Source organism: Polypterus senegalus, chromosome 3, assembly GCF_016835505.1.
Source record: "Polypterus senegalus isolate Bchr_013 chromosome 3, ASM1683550v1, whole genome shotgun sequence".
NCBI lineage: Eukaryota > Metazoa > Chordata > Cladistia > Polypteriformes > Polypteridae > Polypterus > Polypterus senegalus.
This window is the reverse complement of record NC_053156.1, coordinates 213,664,401-213,685,834: the sequence shown is the minus strand read 5'-3', so window position 1 is coordinate 213,685,834 and position 21,434 is coordinate 213,664,401. Positions and strand designations below refer to the sequence as shown.

At 37.1% G+C, this 21,434-nt stretch overlaps 1 protein-coding gene across 1 annotated transcript in view; it reads left to right on the top strand.

Annotated features, from left to right (window-relative positions):
- Positions 1 to 5,374: 5,374 nt before the first annotated feature.
- The window catches only part of smpdl3a (sphingomyelin phosphodiesterase acid like 3A), a 62,758-nt gene continuing 46,698 nt past the window's right edge, over positions 5,375 to 21,434 (top strand). The window contains exons 1-2 of the mRNA XM_039748410.1: positions 5,375 to 5,621; positions 12,936 to 13,149. Coding sequence (XP_039604344.1) covers positions 5,507 to 5,621; positions 12,936 to 13,149 — 329 coding nt within the window. The 5' untranslated portion in view covers positions 5,375 to 5,506. The remainder of the gene's footprint in view (positions 5,622 to 12,935; positions 13,150 to 21,434) is intronic.

Below are 21,434 nucleotides of genomic sequence, written 5' to 3'. Positions count from 1 at the left end.
GGCTCCCAGTGGAAGAGACCCTAATTTCTTGAAGGGCAACAATGTTACTCAGTAGTTTATACAGTTCTTTGTAGATTACTGTAGGATTGTGAGTGACACTGATATCGTGCAGGACTTCTGTGAAGCCTGGAGACATAGTCCTCACATTCCAAGTGCCAACCTTGACAGCTTGATGCTTTTGAGGTTTGTATGTTTTACCTGGTGTAGGGGTTATCGATCCACCTTTCGGGGTTTTCCTAAGCCCTACACACGCATTGGAGCAAAAGGACCATGGAGAGGTACCAGCTATCTGTCTGGAGACTGCCTAGTTTGAGGAAGACAGTAAATGATGAATGGGATTCTAGAATCTCTTCCACCACTGCAGCAGCCCCTGGCACCTCACTCTACACCAATTAATTGCAAAGTTCTGTATCAGCAGACTGCTGCGTCCTGTGTTGTGTCAGTGTTATGAATAGATGCTGGAATGCCCTCTCCAGGGCACAAGCCTGGGAAAGAAAATTCGAAGAACAAGCTGTGGCCCATGCAACAGGTTCCCCACTTCCATATTGCTGCCATTGTACATGGGAATGGCAAGTGCCAAAACAACCTGGCACCAGTGAAGCTGCAGGAGTTGCCAGAATGTGGTTATGAACAACAAACTGCCTTAAAGACTCCAACTCTGGATTTTTACACAGGATTTACTCCCAAAGCCTTCTCACATGTATTGTTCAAGTATACCAGCAAAGCAGTCAGGGTTGACTTCAGTATTTCCTTCTCCCAGATATGCTGCCACCCAAGATTAACAGGCGTCATCTGTCTAAGACTAGTGGAGGGTGGGGGCATCCATCTCCTGTACAAGCATGTATGCACTTGCCCATTGCCAATTTAAAAAAAATAAAAATAAAAATAAGGATGTTCAATTGGCAGCAGCAACTGAGGCCTTCCAAGAGCCATATTTGAAACCCATGCTTTAAACTGATCAGAGTAGTAAGCTTTTTTACATCTGAAAGGCATGCAGGTAAAGTTAATATTCCATTCTAAACTGATCTCATGTGAGTGAGTGTGGTGGTATGCATGTGTGTCCTGCTTTAGACTGTTCAGTGCTGGTTCCTGCCAGTTATTCTTATTATGTACTGTACGTGCACATATTTACAGGTTTTATATTTTTACATTTTTGTCCACAAGTTCTTAAATTATTTTGCTGACTGCCTTGAAAGGTGCATTTAGTTTTACCACCTGCACAAGCTGACATTCTGCACAGTCAACTGAAATATGCTGCTGATCCATACATCTCCTTTCAGAGGCAGCTTTTAGTGGGACAGGGTTGCTTAAGCCTATCCTGGCTCCAATGGGCATAATGCAAGAAACAGTTCTAGACAGGATGGTATTTAACAGCAATGCATTTGCTCACACACACAAAATCAAGCTCACTCACATTAATGCAATGAATTTACAACAGTCGATTAACTTATGGTATACAGTATTTGTATGAATCCCTGAAGAAAAGCCAGGCAAACACAGGGGGATCATGAAAACTCCACACAGGAGGCATCCTAGTGGGGTTGAAGAAGTGTAAAATGGCAAAGTCAATCGGAACTACACTTTATCACATAAGTTTTCAAGTTCAATCCAGGGTGTTCCCTGTAGCTGCTTGTTTTTTTTCAACCAGTTTAACAGAAAGTTGCATTGTTTAATTAGCTGATCTTTTATTTTCTTATTCTGCATTTAGAAAAGTGCAGTAATGTAAGATTGTACAAATGTAGAAATATATGCATTTTTTTCAGTAGCCTTAAATACTTAACTCACTTTTGTCATTGCCCTATTAATTCACCTTTTCTGTGGGATTTGCTCCCTTAAATATATCTTAATAATGACAATTAATGATGAGTGGAGCAGACACAAGCACATGACAACTAAATACTGAAATATTTCAGGTATTTGAGTGCCATACCAACTAGTGTGTTCGTTAGTAAATAATAGATAGATAGATAGGAAAAGGAGCTATAAATAATAGATTGATACACATTATTTTTTGACCACTTTCTTCAGCAGCTGCAAGAGAAGCAACAGTAAAAAAAAAAACAATGAAAAACAAACTATTATATAAATGTGAAAAACGATTTCACATTTATGAATATGAAATAAGGATCAAATGTATAGTTTCATTGATCGATATAAAGACGTATTTTCCCTTGCAAAGTGTCCATCATAGCTGTCAAGGTGAACTTGGTAGACAATGGGAGCTGGCATTATATCATTGTCTCAAGTTCAGGTCCAGGAGAGCCAGGCACTTTCTTAATTAACAACCAATTACTGCTGATAATGTCACTACTGCTGCTACTTTGCTGCATTGAATTTAATTGACTAGATAGTATTTTGTTTGTCTCAAAGGGTAATAACCAGAACACAAGGAAAAACAGAATAAAAGCATAAATAATGATTATCATCATCAGAATCTTAAAAACCAAGATAATAATGCACAACATTATCTTTGTGGATTTTACATAAATGCTTGCTACATTTCAAGAGAAATCTGGATTGACAACAAAACAGTTTGCGTTTGGAGACCAATTAATATTAGAAGGAGGTTGGAATGAAAACATGAAGTCACTGGGGGCCTGGAACTGAGTATGAAAAGCACTGTTTTATCCTGTGCTGTCCATCCATTTACTGAACCAGCTTAATTCAATTTTTTGAAGCCAGAACCCACTCTGGGAGCATCAGGCAGAAGGCAAGATCCCATGGATCCCAGGATGTTAGTCCATCATAAAGTGTGCCTCCTCATTCCAGGCCAATTGAACGTTGTTACTTAATGTAACTCACAGAAGCCTGGACTAAGACAAAAAGAATTCTTTAAACATATGAAGGAAATGAAAGGTGTTTAGTAATGGAGTATGATTTTTTTTGATATAGTAAACATTTTACGGGTGCCAGAAAGAAATCTATAAATCAGCAAAATTAAATGATGGGATGTTGATGCCTCCTAGTGCCTTTAATTAAATGGTGAGTTAGACGCCAATAACTCCGTTCACTATTAAATTAGGTATGAGAGTAGATTGCCTGAGGAAAGATTTACACAGGGCCAGAATTTTGTTTTAGGATTGAATATGCACATGTTTGTATTGTACATTTGCCCTAGTTATGGTTAGTGAAGATAATATTACTGTAAGTTATATATTTTGTATATTATGGTGCTGGAGGGTGGTGATTTGTTGCATGTTTATCAGACAAGTAAGTAAGAAGTTCACTAAACTTTGGATATTTGACATTATTACTACTACTGCTAGTACTAACGCTTTGTGGACTTACAACATTTATGTGCTGTATTGAAAAATAAAATCTATCATTTAATTTTCTAACAACCCTAGCAACAAAGGGCAGAATGTGGAGACAAGTCCTGAATGGAGCTCCAGACCACTACTGAGAATACTCACACACAAACACGATTTCATTCAAAAAGGGCCTGTTTAGTCACACTGATCAGTCACAGTCACAGTGATCATCCTAATATGGAGGATGCTCCAGAAAAACCCATACTGACACATGAAGGAGATGGAAGATGTTACAAGAAGAAAACATAAGACTGCCCAAAGTGACCTTAAAGATATTAATAACAGCCTCTATGTAACTTTAACTTATTGTTTATCCTGAAGATAATAGGTCTTAGCACAAATAGGAAAAAAAAACAACAAATCTACAGTAGTGCAAGACCAAAAAAATGGGGCGAGGTGGGGGGTAGTGGTTTTTGCAATGCAGGACTTTGGGTATGGCTGCCATTTAATAACTCCAGACTCTTGGTTTACATCCTGCAGGTGTTCTGGTTTTCCTTTGAAATCCCATAGACATGCATATTAAATTAAATGACAATGCTAAACTTACCCTGTGAGTTAGTCTGGGTAAGAGCAAATGTGGTCCGGGATGGATTGGCTCCATAATAGGGCTGTTCCCTGGCATGTGTCAGATATTGACAGGGTGCAGTATATTCTTGCCACCACAACCCTGATCAGGATTAAATGGGTTTGTTAATGGATGGATTTGTCTCAAATGTACTAGGAGTTGACTATGACCTTACACTTTATGATAACTATCTAAAAATACTACTATAATTAGACAGACCATGATTAATGAATATAACTACATTATCTCTAACTAATAATATAGCAAACAATAAGCATATACAAAATATTTTTCTTGGTTTTAAATGAGCCTACCTGTTTTGTATGCAAGCAGAGAACAAGGAAGAAGCATCCAACATCGTGGACTGGTTTTAACCATCATATCACAGTTTTTAAAAGGATAACTGAAAGGATGCTTACCCTGTATTGCCTCCAGTATTTGAAAATACTGCCGTTCTGCATTTGCATTAAAATGTTTACAGGTTCGTTATTCACTAATACCTACATGATTGGATGCAAGACTCAATTACTGCACCAAATCATAAGGATTGGGGTGCTTTACAATAGCAACAAGTGCTTTGGACTAATGAATCAATTTATGGCTCAAAAAGGAGGCAGTTTGTCTGTAGCCGCGGAGTGCTACATGGGTGAATGTCTGCAGCCAATAGTGATGCACTGTGGAGGCTTTCTGCAAGTCTGGGACTACATTTCTGAAAAACTGAATTTGTGCCATGGTCAAAATGATAGGTACACCCAGTGCTAAGACGTACAAGCATGTTGTCATGTATCATTTAGTACCTTCAGTGAGGTGTCTGATTACTCAAAACATCTGATGCTGAGCAATGATCCTAAACGCTTAGCCAAATTCATAAAGAACTACTGTATCTTCAGCCAAAAGAAGGAGTTCTGAAACAGATAGTATGACATCACTGAAGCTGTCTGGGGTTACCTAGAGAGACAAAAGCTAGCAGGACAGACAGAGTCAGTTAAAGATCTGGGGCAAGTTCTTCAAAATACTTGAAACAAACTACTACCAATTTTCTTTTTCTTACAGAACTGCATTACAAAGAGAATTAATGAAGTTTTTAAGGCAGAGAGATGGTAACACAACAGATATTGACTTTATGCATTGTTATATTTTTATTGAAATACAAAATAAACTGTTTAAAGGGAAACGCAAGCTATTCAGACAGGAATTACAATAGAATAACACCCCTTGCTAGGCCTTTGGGACTTACTGTTCTTTAGAGTATATTTTTTGATATTTAGATATTTTTTTCTTCATTTCATTATTTTTGAAAACATCTTCATTTCGTTATATGTGCCTAATACGTCTGCACACGATTGTACGATTGAACAATTGGACTGCGTAGAAAGAAACAAAGCTGAGAGAAGTACTTCTGCTAATTGTCAGCCCGGCTCGAATGTCAGTGTCGACCATTCAGCATTGACATGAGTTTACTGGAAGGGACCTGAGGGAGAACTTACCGGCAGAGCTAGCGCGGCGACTTCGGAAACAAGCGGCGTTTCCCCGTCACGTGGGCTCCCGTTTGGTCATGTGATATTGCAAATGACAACAAACTGAACTGACAACAATTCTGCGTAGAAGTAGCCTTAGTACGAATGACACGATGAAGGGACTAGAGTCCTGTGCGTTTAATTTTGTGGCCATGCATTTGGCTTTAAGTGTCGTTTGCTTGTCATTAGCAGAGGCGTTATATCTTCGATCCTTTCCAGAGCAAGAAGGTGAGTCCCTCGGACAAACGGTCCGTCCTGTGGTAACTGTCACGATGACAACTTTTTTTATGCGTTTGTTTTAATATGTACATAACTGTGAGATTTGCAGGCCCGGCAGTTAATGGCTTGTAAGTGGAGACTGATTGTTTATTTATAGATATCCCGTTGCACAATAATTAAGTTTGTTCATCTTTCTATTTAGTAGTAGAACACATTAGTGCATCTACATACACTCGTTGTTTTCTGAGCAAGTTGAATATTTTTTAATCTTTTTGCTAAACTGCTCTTGTTTAGATTACAAAGAGTCCTACGACGAAGTTAACACTGATTAATGAAGAATGTCAACAGGTATAACTTTAACTTGATATATTTCCAGTTTTTATATTTGCCCAAGAGTACATACGTGAAATGTGAAAGGGAGGGCTTCCAGGAGTCCATGCCCGTGATTTTCGGGAACTCACTCCGCCACCACAATCTGTCCCATGATGTCAGGTGTCCAAATCCTAATCTTTGGGACCCCCATCCAAATGATCTTCAAGACGCCAGTCACACCATCCTCCCATCCTACATTGTAACGTGCATGGACGGTTGCGTGAAAACACCAGTTGGAACCAAAACTTTGTGCTAAAACTTTAAACTGACAAACCCACACATTTTTTTTACTTGTTTTGTGATGACAAGATATTCACCGGCTCACTTTAATCTTGGACTAGAACAGTGGGTTAGAAAATGGCTGATAGATTTATGTGGTAGTTGAAAATAATGGTTATGTTAATAGAATCCAAAGCACTTTTATTAGATATCATTGTATACAGTGTAGAGTACACATAAGAAACTTTAAAATGAACCATTGTGAGTGAATGTAGGTGTACTGTATATGTAAGGGTGCCCTGTAATGGACTACAGGTAGTGTTCTGTCTTGGCTGCTTCCTGCTGTGTAAAATTAGATAGTTTACCTAGTGCTGTCAGGATAGGCTCTGGGACCTGTGAATTGGTTTAAGTGGGTTGAAAAATTAATGAATGGACATACATGTAAGTGATTGCTAAATATACATGCATGTTAAATATGTGAGTATTGATAATACAGTATACATTTACATGCATATAATATGTATAGTGGCACTTTTGTTTGTAGTGCTACCTAAAATCTCAATGAGACAGGGTACAAGTGCCAAGCTTTGGCTGTTTATTTGGAGTTTGCATATATTTGAAATATCTTCATAAGCTGATTGATGATCTTTCATAAGCCTCATGTGTATGAATTAATGTATGTAAGTCACTTCTGCAATGGTCTGGCCCCTTACGTTGCTGGTAAAGGCCCCAACACCTTTTGACCCCCAGTTGGGCTGCATGCATTCAGAAAATTAAAGGATGAATGTTTATGTCCAGTAATAAGTGAAGATACTGTAGATCAGGAATGCAGCTGTAAAAGAAAAACAAGTATAAAGAGTTAAAATGTGCTTTTAACTTTCAGAGTATAACTTCCTAGTATTACATCCTTTCATTACTGCAGTATACATATAACCACAGAATCATTAAACGTTACTATGACTTCCTTTGTGAACATTGTTTTTGTTTATGTTTTGTTGTATATTACCTGAAAAACTTAATGTTTTGATGAAAATATTGCTTTTTTTAAGGTAACCTTTCTGTGGAGCCTTCAATAACTTCAGTTTTTTACCAATGGTTTTTATTATGATAACCAAACCACAGGTTCTTCATTTGAGTCTCCCATTGTGTTATGCTCAGCAAATGAACAATTTCAATTTTGCATCACTTTTGCATTTTACTGCATGAACCTAAAGAAATTAGATCGTTGCAAGTTTCTGTGTCTCCCTCCAGTGTCTTGGGTTTTTCTAAAAAAATACCCATTTCTGGATAGGCCAAAACTAATTTTGTATTGCATACATCTTGTAAAAATGCCGCATAATGTGACCATAAGAAGATTCTTAAGGTGTTAGTGAAAAAGAGAAGAAAAATAATTTTGTTGCCTGGCGTTTACTGAGATAATCCAGAAAGCAAATTTAGGTGAGGGATCTAGCCTGGAGCCCTCCTTCTAATGGCGCTTTTCCACTGCATAGTACGGCACAGCACAGTTCAGTACAGCTCACCTTGGTTCGGCTCAGTTTGGCTCGGTTTTGCGTTTCGACTGCAGTTTAGTACCGCTTTAGAGTGGGCGGGATTATTCATGTGTCGTTATAGTTGCGCCAACCTCCTGAAAAACTTTTTCATTCCACGTCGCCCCATCCAGCTCTCACTGGATCCGCTCCTCGGCTACCAACGAGAGGAACATCTGTACTTCCTCAATAGACCACGAAACAGCCATTTTTGGTTAAAACAAAATGGTGCGTCTGAACCTTTGCTGGCTGTGCTAAAAATCTAGCGGGTCTGTTGTGTCTCGTGTCGCAAGTTCAGTGACGCAGTAATGACGATTTTCTCCGGCCAATCAGTGACCAGCAGAGTTTACACGCCACGCTTTGTAACGGTTCGCGCTTGGAACCTTGGCTGAGGTGGTACTAAAAAAAGGACCAGGTACCAGGTACTGTTCCCAGTGGAAAACCCCCCAAAAGTGAGCTGAACTGAACCGTGTTGTGCCGTACTATGCAGTGGAAAAGTGCCAAAACACAACATATAGTCTCCAAAAGGTACAACTTTACTGTCACACTTTACAGAGAAAGATCAGCTACTTCTTTTATTTGCTAGGAAATGTCACGGTGGTAAAAATCTGTAGGCCGATGACTTCTCCTCATCTACTCAGATTTGCTTGGTATTTTGAACCAGACTTTCTAAACTGATGTTAGCTGTTGTCTTAATTTGCATTGTATGAAACAATCAATAAGCTTTTAATAGGACCCATTCATTGTGAATATAATTCCTATAGGCGCAGTACAACTGATGAAAATTATAGATAGGCAGATTAAAGAATGTTAGAAGCTTAGTCAAGAAAAGGTGAAACTTCACTCATGCAAATGAGGACTCTGTAACACAATATCTGATGCTGTGCCCATTTGTTAAAGTTCATTGGAGGCTGAATTAGGGTTAGATCATTTTTGTATTTCCAGAGCTGCTCAATCCAGATTAGGATTGAATAAGAGGTGGAGGCTGGGTGGAGCCTATTTCTACAGTATTGAAGGGAAGAAAATCTAGACGGGACTCGCACTTAGACTCACTCACCCACAGTACAGTACCAATAACCAATAACGTGAACAGACAACTGAAAAAAACTGCAATTTCCTGGACAGGAAAAAAGAGACATGATTATGTTTGGCATGTAGAGCCAGGTGTAAAATTGTTTGGAAAGTAAAGTTTGGAGAAGCTCGAGGAAGATGCAAAGCTTAATGGTTAGCAAGAATACTATAACCCAGTGCCCAGTGCCAGGCACTGTTGCTGTAAGAGTAGGAGTTGCTTCGCTAGAAGCAAAAAGTAAGGGAAATAGAAACAGAGATGAAAGTGATATTCTCTGATCCTAGACAAACCTGGTCTGATACAGTGCCATCGGAAAGGGCGTAGGGGCTTCAGCAGTTTGCCCCCCAGTCTATTGTGCCCAGCCCCTGATGCTTTTCTTGATTATATATGTGATATATATGATCAATAGTGGTAAGCCTCTGTTCTTTTTGTTCATCAAATGCAATATAGTCCCAGATCAATCATACACCACTATATGAATGTGCATGAATGTACAAAGGAATTTGCCCCCACCCTAACTGCTCTTTAGTTTTATCTACATTTAAGACTGTGCACGACAATCATAGAGAGGGCTAAGACGCTGATGCCTGCAAATCCTAGAAATGTTCCTGGATTGATGGCATCAGTTTAAACTTAATGGGTCTTCCAGGAGCTTGTAATATATATATATATATATATATATATATACTAGCAGACCTTGTGCGCTTCGCTGCAGTCGCTGTAGCTGGAATAATTATGTATTTACATACTTATAGAGCTTCTTTATATACAACATTTTTGGTTTGTCCTCCTGGAGCCAAAATATTTAAATTTTCTCTATGACTAATTCGTGAACATGCTACATGAAAAATAGAAACGGGATAAATGGCAACAACGCCGGGAACAACAGTAAAAAACAACAGTAAATGAGATAAAGTAAAAGTCTACTAAACACTAAAGTACAAAAACGAAGTAGAAAGTAACAGTAAACTGCAACACCGCCGGGAACACTGGCACACCGCGTCTACTAAACACTAAGAAACACTAAGTAGAAACACTAAAGGAAAAAATACTATTCAGTAAGTACTGCGTCTAGTTAAAAAGTAAATTGGTAAAGGAGAGAGGACTAAACACTAAGGAAAAAGAACGATAAGACCGCGTCAGCTGCGGAGCTCAGCGGAGCGAAATGAAGTGAATGAAATGAGGTGAATGGGAGGGGAGATGATCACGTGACTCCTCCACCCACCTTAACTCTCAATCCCTCCACAAACACACAAACACAGTCTCTCGGATCCCAACTCTCCTTTATATGTATAGATTTGCATCTATAGACTTTGAAAGGAGACCCTCACTCCTGACCTTTGAAATTGTTGACATTTACATTTTTATCTGCTTACTTTAAACAGTAATGCATCAACCCCCCCAGCTTTTTACATATATATTTTCTGTAGAATGTACTGTAGAATTGAAAGGGGGATCACATGCAACTGATGAAAAAACATGAAAAGAAATACTCAAGTGAATGATGCAAACAAATGGAATTTTAAACATCTAATAATGATAATAATATATACTCAAATATCACATTATTCATAGTGATTACCTGTTTTATTAAAAAAAACATACAGAATACACTGCCTGCCAGTAATATTAACCTTTGTATAAAATCTACAAATATTGTGCACAGAAAAGTACTTAGTTACATAGTATAACCCCTAATCAAAAAATGCCCTGAAATGCAGGAATGGATGTATATTAACAAATTGAATGAAGTTGACCAGACAAAACATGAAATATCTTGGGTTCATACTGTCTGTAATTAAATAAAAGTCAAAGTAAATTCAATAATCACTACATTTTTTTATTGTACTTTCCATACCATCATTTTTAACTGGTGATACACTCCTGTGACAGTTTACCCTGCTCATCCTAGCCTTGTTGGGTCTTTCAACCAGTCTTGTGTTACTCTTGTACTAGTTACCATCCTCGCTTTGTCTTGTAGACTTGAGAACCATTTACAAGTTATGACTTTCATTTCATATTACTGTTTTTTTTTAATTTGCAATTGTATTCACTTCTGGTACTCTGAATTTCCTCCCACATACAGCAGGGAAAATAAGTATTGAACGTGTCAATGTATTTCTCAGTAAATATATTTCACCAGATATTGGTAACAAGCCAAGTAATCCACACATACAAAGAATTCACAACAAATAAGTCTAAAAATTACATTATGTGCAATAAAGTGGAATGACACAGGGAATAAGTATTGGACATGTTACTGAAATTTAATACTTAGTAGAAAAGCCTTTGTTGGTAATGACAGCTTCAAGATGCCTCCTGTATGGAGAAACTAGTCACCCTATATTGCTCAGGTATGATTTTAGCCCATTCTTCCACACTAACTGTCTTCAAATCGTGGAGGTTCTGGGGCCTCTTCTATGAATTCTGATCTTCAGTTCTTTCCATAGATTTTCAATTGGATTCAAGTCGGGTGACTGACTGGGCCATTTTAGCAGCTTTATTTTCTTTCTTTGAAATGAATTGTGAGTTTCCTTGGCTATGTGTTTGGGATCATTGTCTTGCTGAAATGTCCACCATCTTTTTCATCTTCAGCATTCTGGAAGATGGCAGCAGATTCTTATCAATAATGTCTTGGTACATTTCTCCATTCATCCTTCCTTCAGTTATAAGAAGTCTGCCAGTACCATATGCTGAAAAACAGCCCCACACCATGATGTTCCCACCTCCAAACTTCGCTGTTGGTGTGGTGTTTTTGGGGTGATGTGCAGTGCCATTTCTCCTCCAAACATGGTGTGTACAATGACATCCAAAGAGTTAAATTTTGGTCTCATCTGACCAAACTATATTCTCCCAGTATTTCATTGGCTTGTCCAAATATTGTGCAGCAAATTTTAAACAAGCTTCAACATGCTTTTTCTTTAGCAGTGGAGTCTTGAGCGGTGAGTGTGCATGGAGGCCATGGAGGTTGAGTGCATTACTTATTGTTTTCTTTGAAGCAACTGTACCTGCTAATTCCAGGTCTTTCTGAAGCTCTCCGCAAGTGGTCCTGGGCTCTTGGGCAACTTATTTGATTCTTTTGACTTCTCTGTCAGAAATCTTGCAAGGAGCCCTGGTCGTGGCCGGTTTATAATGAAATGATGTTCTTTACACTTCCGGATTATGACCCCAGCGGTGCTCAGTGGAACATTGAGAAGTTTAGAAATACATCTGTAACTAATGCCGTTCAGTATCTTTTGCAACAATAAGGCTGTGAAAGTCTTAAGAGAGCCTTTTGCTTTTACCCATCATGAGATGCTTCTTGTGTGACACCTTGGTAATAAGAAACCTTTTTATAGGCCATCAATTAGGACTAATCCAGCTGATATTAATTTGCACTGTTAGGGGGCAGGATTGCTTTTTAAATACTAACAGGTTTCAGCTGGTTTCTTGGCTTTCCATGCCCTTTTGCACCTCCTTTTCTTCATGTGTTCAATATTTTTTCCTGTGTCATTCCACTTTAGTATACATCATTTATGGACTTACTTGTTTTGATTTCTTTGTATGTAAGGTTTACTTGGGTTGTTATTGACTTCTGGTGAACATTTCATGTCAATAGCCCCATTAGAAATATATTTACTGAGAAAAACGTTGACGCATTCAATACTTATTTTCCCTGCTGTAACTCTATGTAAAGTCTCTATATCAACCCAGTATAAGTTGATGTGGATTTGTACATGACTTACATGATATATGTAGATATGTCTATCCTCTGATGTATTTGGACCATGTCTCAGTTTGGTTCTTTCCTTGGATTAAGTGGGTTTGAGAATAAAGGGCTAAACATAGCATGGATATCCTAAAAGACAGCACCCAAAACCACCTACATACTTTTGTAGATTTGTCATTTAATATGAAATCGATGATCTGAACAGAGTTATTTTTGTCATGGAATAAGTTATTATTCAGTTTTTAAATTAAATATTAGGCATATTTGTAACTTTTATTTATACACCAAAGCATCTTCAAATACCTTTTGACTATGAGAGGATCTTGTGCTAATCAGTTTTTCTGTTACTCTGTTTGAATCTGGCAGTTGCTTTTGTGGCTCTGGCATGTAAAATATCAATAATTCTTTTTACATTTAATTTATTTTAGGACAATTTTGGCATATAACTGACCTGCATCTGGATCCAACCTACCACATCACTGATGACCATACAAAAGTGTGCTTCTCCTCCAAGGGGTTTCCAGCCAAAAATCCAGGGGTCTTTGGTGACTATATGTGTGACTCACCTTATTTACTCATCCAGTCTGCCTTTGATTATATGAAAAATGTAGATCCACAGCCAAAATTTATAATTTGGACTGGGTATGCTTTTCAAAAATATATTGCATTTACATTTTATGGATAATTTTTATGAGTGCATCTATGTTTGCTATCACTAAGTAATACATACCCAATACCTTAGATTTTTAAGGTGAAGTAAAACTAAATACTGAAGGTATACTTCAGTAATATGAGCTTTTCATCTTTATTAGGTGAAGTGATATATTTGGACACAAATTGATTTTTTTCTTTGTTTTATTTTATTTCATTTGTATTTTTACTCTATTTTTACAGAATTATACCAAAACCCTTGAAATTCTGCATGACTGTAATTATATATTAAAACTGAGCTTCTCTTTTGAATTTTTGGTGACTTGTTTCAAAGTGTATTATATAGTAGGCAATTAGTTGATTAGTTTAAAAGTTTTAACTTTTTTGAAACTTCTTAGTGCTAGTGGTGGTACTGTATTATTTAAGAATAGAGGAAATGAAAGACTGTATTTTAGGCATTGACATGTGGCAGCATTAAACAATATCTGCTTAGGGTAGGGTGAATCAGTGGCTTAATGTATTGCAACATCCAGTCACACAATACACAGCTGATGTGTTGTTTTTGCATACTGTTGGAACTTTTATACTACACTTGCATTTATATTGCTTTCTGTTGTTTTCTTTACTGTAAAATATACAACAGTAAGGAAACAGAATGGTTGTTTTGTATTGATAAATATGCCTATTTGTGATTAACTTGCATTTATATTACACAATGTCAGTGTGTGACTTAAAAAAATGTAGCACTTGTCTTTTAAGGTTTTGTGGCACAATGGAAAATTAAACAAAAACGGATAATCTAAACTGTCAAAGTTTCCAATTGAGCTTACAGGCATTTAGAAATAGGCACATCAGTATATATTACTGACAGTAAGGTGTAACAACCTACTGTGTGTGATTAAACAGAACTGACACCTCTCAGCTTTAAAATAACATTCCATTCTCCAGCAGTTCTTGCCATTTCTCTGTCCATTAGCAAGCTCTTAACTGTATTAGTCTTTTAAATATTCAGTAAATTTACTACACTCCTGTAAGAACCTTTCATCTTTCTTATTGAAATGAACTTTTATTGCCGAAACAAACTGCATTATGGAAGTACTATTAATCATTTAATGCTTTTTTTTATAACTTTTTAAGTTTATTAATTTCAAGGTTTTAATATAATGTACATGTTGTAGATCACTAAACCAACAGTATTATATTTTATTTAGATACAAAAAAGGGAACAATTTAATATTAAGTAATCATTCAGAGATAATCAAATATAAACAGTTTTAGAAAAGGTTCTGCATTTTCAATTTTGCAGACAAGATTGGTAAATTTCTGTCTAATTCTGAAAAGCTTTTGAGTTTCTCCTCATAAAATGAATGAGTGTTCTCTAATTTTAAGTAAAATAGGACATACTTAAATAACTCTTGGGCGGCACGGTGGCACAGTGGTAGTGCTGCTGCCTCGCAGTTAGGAGACCCGGGTTCTCTTCCCGGGTCTTTCCCTGCGTGGAGTTTGCATGTTCTCCCCATGTCTGTGTGGGTTTCCTCCGGGTGCTCCAGTTTCCTCCCACAGTCCAAAGCCAGGCAGGTTAGGTGCATTGGCGATTCCAAAATTGTCCGTAGTGTATGCTTGGTGTTTATGTGTGTGTGTGCGCCCTGTGTTGGCTGGGAGCAGATCCCGTGACCCTGTAGTTAGGATATAGCAGGTTGGATAATGGATGGATGGATGAACTAACTCTTAACTAGTTATTACTACAGATGGAGTTTTTAAAGGATTAGAGGCTACTATGTTCCCAAGGTCACTTGTTAGATTTTTAAATAATAAGATGACATTTTATTCCAATGGATGGGTGGTTTAAGCAGGAGACATCCTCAAGACAAATGACACAGGTGGGTCGAATCTTAAATACATGTCTCACAAGTAGGGCTCCGCCAATGTTCCCTTGCCTCACTGTTAGGTAATCTTCAACTCTGAGCTATAATTTCTAACTAAAAGCTAATATGGCATCCTTGCAAATGCCTGTCTGTCCTCCATAGTATGCAGCAGTATATTCCAATATGAAAACCCTTATTACCGTCTGTCTGCATAGGAGACTTTGTTCTGGCCTTCTGCCAGTCATCCCAATGGGCTCTTGCTTACTTCACTGCCCATAGATTAATTATCTCTGGGACAGTCTTCAAAACTATGGTGAAGTACCTCCTATCACTGGAACTTTACTGAGTTCTCTATTTTCCAGTTTCGGTTCAGGTTTTGAAAGTATGGGCATTGTTAGGCCCACCTACTATTGTGTACCAGTTGTCTCCCTTTGAGCATCAGTCATTTTCTGAAGATTGTCTGAGATGTTGTTCTGCAAGTCTGAATGGTCTAAAATGTGTTAAACCACATATTGCTAATCATATCTGTGTAAGTTGGACATGGTTGTGTTTATGTGGAGACTTACTTCTTTGTTTTATATTTTAGCTAAATAGCTATATACACACACGACTTGTTCCTTTCATTGTTTACCTAATGATGCATTTTTAATAAGCATGGTCTCAGCTGAAATTATAATCACTTTGATTTAACAATTTATTGGAAGTGATTAAAGGAAAAAAGCTTTGGTGATGTTGAAAAATATTGTGTAAGATCACCACTATAATTAATTACTGCCTCTAATAAAGTAAGAAGTAAAATTGATTTTGTATAATAATATGCAGTAATAATATCAAATGTAAAGGGCAATAGACATGAATCAAAGATAAAATCTGATTAACACCCATTAAGACTTCAACAAAGCTATTTATTCTCTAATTACAAAAGTTCAAATGAAAGCTTGAGACACTGTGTTTCATGAGGACCCAAACTCTAAAACATCTGGGGCCTCATGTATAAACGGTGCGTACGCACAGAAATGTTGCGTAAGAACTTTTCCACGTTCAAATTGCTTTGTGTAAAACCTAAACTTGGCGTAAAGCCACGCACATTTCCATAGTACCTCATACCCTGTTGTACGCAAGTTCTCCGCTCGGTTTTGCAGTCTGGCGGCACCCAGCGTGAAAGCAATGCTACTGTTCCTGTGTGGTTTATCTTTCTTTTTCAGATCCACATTACTGACGCGGCTTTATAAATACACTGAAATTAACCGTATATTGTTTATTAGTTTAATGCATCTGATTGTAATTAACCTGTAACAATATAATGGTCCATAGAATGGTCAAACTATTCTAAATACCATAGCTGCTTTAGCGTTGTTACTCTCACTGCACCTTCTTCTTTCAGCTGCTCCCGTTAGGGGTTGCCACAGCGGATCATCTTTTTCCATGTTACTCTCACCGCACAACTTGGAGCGGCTGATCGGAAAGAGAATTATTGGCATACAGCATCAAGCACACACTGTCTCAGCCACGCTTCCTATTTGAACTGTTTCTCCACGGCAAACTCTTCAAAACCTTTACTGTACGGACCTCGTGGTTCAGAAACATTCATGCCAAGAACTATAAATGCAATCAATCACTCCATCAACTGCTCCTTGTAGAACTGTTTGTACTTATAAGTACAATTACCTCACTGTAAACTTGCGATACAGTTATAATATTGCACAACCTGAGCCACTTTATAAAGCGCGTATTTACATATGATGACAATATAATTTTTAAGATGAAATGCAGCAAAATATGTTTATTATATTATACAGATAAAACTTTAACTTTATTTAAATAATCTATATTGTTAATAATTAAAGGACACGGTGTCGCTACGCTAGAAAAAATCTGGCACTCTGTTCATGGATTGCTCCTGTCTTGCACTGTATGCTTCACTGGGACTGGCGTGAAGGATAGAATAATTAAACATGTACTATGAAGATATTTCAATGTTCCTTAAAAGTTTTGAAGAATCGGCGTTATAAACTTACAGATGGCTTAACGTCTATTACAAGATTGTGTGGCGATTGGGTATTTGGAGAAAGAAAAGGAAGGAAAGGAATTGGAGGTTAGTACGTTTGAAAGAGACAGTACTGCTGCAATAAATTATTTTATCGAAGGTCTCATACAATCACTGCACCACCATGTTCCCATGTTTAATAACATGCTTTAACTCCTATCATCATGAAAATGATATCACGTACATATACATCTCAGTATTTCATGAATGTAATGGATTCTGTGTCCTGTCGGAGGTAGAGAAAGTCCATTTAAGAAGCACGCAGTGATTCACACACATAGAGCACATAGAAGATCAAATACAAAACAAAGCATTTAATGTACTACTTTAGTTACGATGGGATTTGAGAAACTAGCATTTTAAACGATTTTAGGATGAAGTTTATGATGTTCTACTTTAATAACAAAATAAACTACGTGATTAAAGTGGAAATTTCGAGATTAAAGTTGACATTCCGTACTTTTTCCCCACTGTGTGCCTTTTTATTTCTCGTGTACCCTAATAAACTTTCATATGACACTCAGACGGTGGGCTACGACTCGCCTTGTCACGACGACTTTGATATGCGACTTTTTTATTTCGGGCACTGTGCGACTTTGTGAACTTGAGCTTTTGAGTTTCTCCGACACGCTGTGTCACTCGATCAGCTTCCTTTTGTTGATTATACCACTGTTTAAACCAATAAATAGTACGTTTTTCATTGCCTCCACTTGGTATTCGCTGAAATTGTTCTATTTTTCCTCGTGGCTTTGCTATTGTCTTTTCACAGAATGCTGAGCTTAAGGGCTATTTATTTTGATTTGCATATTCAAAGAGGCATAATTCTGGGAGGAGAAGGGGTGGGACAGCAGGCACATGCCTTACTTTTCAGGCTGATTGGGATTTATGTAGTGGAAGAACGTAGAAGTTTTCTTACACACAGATTCCTGCATCTGGATTTTTCTGTGCGTGCGCACATTCCCACTTTTGTGCTTACGCCATGTTATAGTGTGAGTTCTACGCACGGCTTTATACATGAGGCCCCTGGTGAATTCAACCGGCTATAACTAGTATGGGAGAGGCACTGTAGCACTATAGTTACTAGTGCTCAGAGCTTCAGAAGACTATGTTTGAATCTATGTGTATTAACTGTATAAGTCTAGCTTTCTTTCCATATATGAAACATTTGCGTACTAGGTTAATAGAAACCCATCCAGTGGTGGTCTGTTCCTTGCATTGAATACTTCTGGGATAGACTTTGGTCACGTCTAACCCTATAAATTAAGTCAGAATATTAAGGCATAGTTAAAATGGTTCCTTTAAGCAGCAAAATGTTTAGGTATAGATTAACAAAGTCAGGCATTTTGTTAAGCATTTCTGCATATTTTTGTTTATGTTCTTAATTACATATTCATTTTATAGGCAAGAAGTAGTCCAATGTGATTCCTTGGCAGTAAAATTACTTCATTTGTTATTATTCCATTAAATTGTGAAATTAGAAGTAGAGTAATCAATTTGGAAAAGATAAAATAGGCTTTAGTGGCTCCACTTTAAGCTTCTTGGACTGTAAGAATATTTATGATGTCTTATGTGTGGTGAGGTGTGATTCCTATTTTACACTCATTAAACATAGCTAACATAAAGACTTTTTCCTTTTTTTTAGGGCATTATGTGATGAATTGAAATCAAATTTATAAAGTAGACACCTCCCAATATTAATAGCACCTGTTTATTGACTGAATAATGACTTACTGGATGTGAATATAGTGGAATTCAGCACATCAACCCATTTGAAAACTCCTTCCATCTATTTACATATTCCATTTTCATCTATCTGTTCCTGTATCCATGCATCTGTTAGTTGTTTACCCATCCATGTATGCATTTTTTCATTTTCTTTCTTTTTTAATTTTAATGATTTAATTGCAATGAATATCTATCTATCTATCTATCTATCTATCTATCTATCTATCTATCTATCTATCTATCTATCTATCTATCTATCTATCTATCTATCTATCTATCTATCTATCTATCTATCTATCTATCTATCTATCTATCTATCTATCTATCTATCTATCTATCTATCTATATACATATACTGCATATTGTAGTGGATGGCTAACTGACTCACTCAGTCACTCACTCAACCAATCACTCACTTATTTACTCACTCACTCAATCATTAACAAAAACACTGTTTCCTGTTTAGTTAAAAAGCTTTTAGCAGCACTGCTTAAAATGCACAGCAGTTCCCAGCAGCCCTAGAGCTTCTGTGCCATTGGGTAGCTTGGGCTACTGCCACAGAGGTTGCTGGGAAAAAGAAGAATTTAAAAGGCAGTCGTACGATGTAGGATCTTTTGACTTGTTTTACTATTTTCACCCCACAATTGGAATACAGCTCCATTTACCAAGGATCAGCTACAGTTATCACTGAATTTTAGACCTGCGCCTTCCTGTTTATGTGATTTCCTCTGGGTTAGAAAACATCTTTGTTCTAGGAGAACTTCTAGAAATCTTCACTTATAACTGCATCATGGTAGGGCAAAACTTTACATAACATTCAGGAGGCTGTTCGCTGGGGATCTCATTTCATTTTTCACTGTTATCTGCATTTAGGAAACTGAACTGTATTTTAATTTTGTTGTGACTGTGTACCATTTATCATTTTGTTGTGTTTCATTTGTATCAATTAGTTTATTTATTATGGGATTATTTGGGTGGGTCCCTGCATTTGCGTTCATTATTTGTTCTGGCATTTAATATAACACATTCTTTTTCATTTTGATTGAACTTCCATTGTTCTGTGTATGATGTGTGTGTCAGTGCAGTTCTTTGGGACCTCGAAATAAAAAATCAAAACACTTTTAGACTAAAGATAATAAATAGCTAAAATGATCTGCATAATAATTTTCTAATAAACAAATAGTATAGCACTAAAGGATTAAGTGAAATGTCCCAATAATGTGTATATGTTCACATTTAATTATATTATTGGTGGTTTTAAGTGGTAAATTTCTAAAGAAAATATTTTAAAAACATTGCCAAGATGGAACAAAATCATGCTAGGGAATATTAAAGGTTAGGATGTACTAATAAGTAGTAATAACATTCTACCAGTTAACCTGCTATATCCTAACTACATGGTCACACACACACCCATACACATACACATAGGGACAATTTAGGATTGCTAATGCACCTAACCTGCATGTCTTTGGACTGTGGGAGGAAACTGGAGCACCCAGAGGAAACCCACACAGACATGGGGAGAACATGCAAACTGCACGCAAGTGAACCGGGTCTCCTAACTGCGAGGCAGCTGTGCTACCCATTGCGCCACTGTGCCACCTTCTCAAAGATCATTAATTGTAAATTATTACCAGTTGATTGAACATTTAGTACTTCCAGAGCTGGACTGCATTTTTTCCTGATATTCAAGCCTGTGTGTCACTCTTGGCTGTTTATTGTTTAAGGATTATATGGTATGTCCAACTAGGTAGTTGTCAATTTTCATTTTAAAACTAGTCCATGTAACATTTTGTTCATTACCTGCATAGCTGATGCTTGTTTTTAATTTTTGTCTTCATATAGGATTGATGTTTTTATAATAGGTAACATTTATTTAATAACAAGTAATCAGATTATAGACCTTGCGTGATACTTCATCATTTCTGTAGCTCTCTTTAGCTATTTATTTTAAGTCAATAAATTTGACAGGAAGTTTGTTATATTTAAAATGTATTCCTATATATATATATATATATTTAATCCTTAAAGCTGTTTTAAATTAGTTTTTTTGTTTTTTCTATGTTACAGTGGTGTGAAAAACTATTTGCCCTCTTCCTGATTTCTTATTCTTTTGCATGTTTGTCACACAAAATGTTTCTGATCATCAAACACATTTAACCATTAGTCAAATATAACACAAGTAAACACAAAATGCAGTTTTTAAATGATGGTTTTATTATTTAGGGAGAAAAAATCCAAACCTACATGGCCCTGTGTGAAAAAGTAATTGCCCCCTTGTTAAAAAAATAACCTAACTGTGGTGTATCACACCTGAGTTCAATTTCCGTAGCCACCCCCAGGCCTGATTACTGCCACACCTGTTTCAATCAAGAAATCACTTAAATAGGAGCTGCCTGACACAGGGAAGTAAACCAAAAGCACCTCAAAAGCTAGACATCATGCCAAGATCCAAAGAAATTCAGGAACAAATGAGAACAGAAGTAATTGAGACCTATCAGTCTGGTAAAGGTTATAAAGCCATTTCTAAAGCTTTGGGACTCCAGCGAACCACAGTGAGAGCCATTATCCACAAATGGGAAAAACATGGAATAGTGGTGAACCTTCCCAGGAGTGGCCTGTCGACCAAAATTACC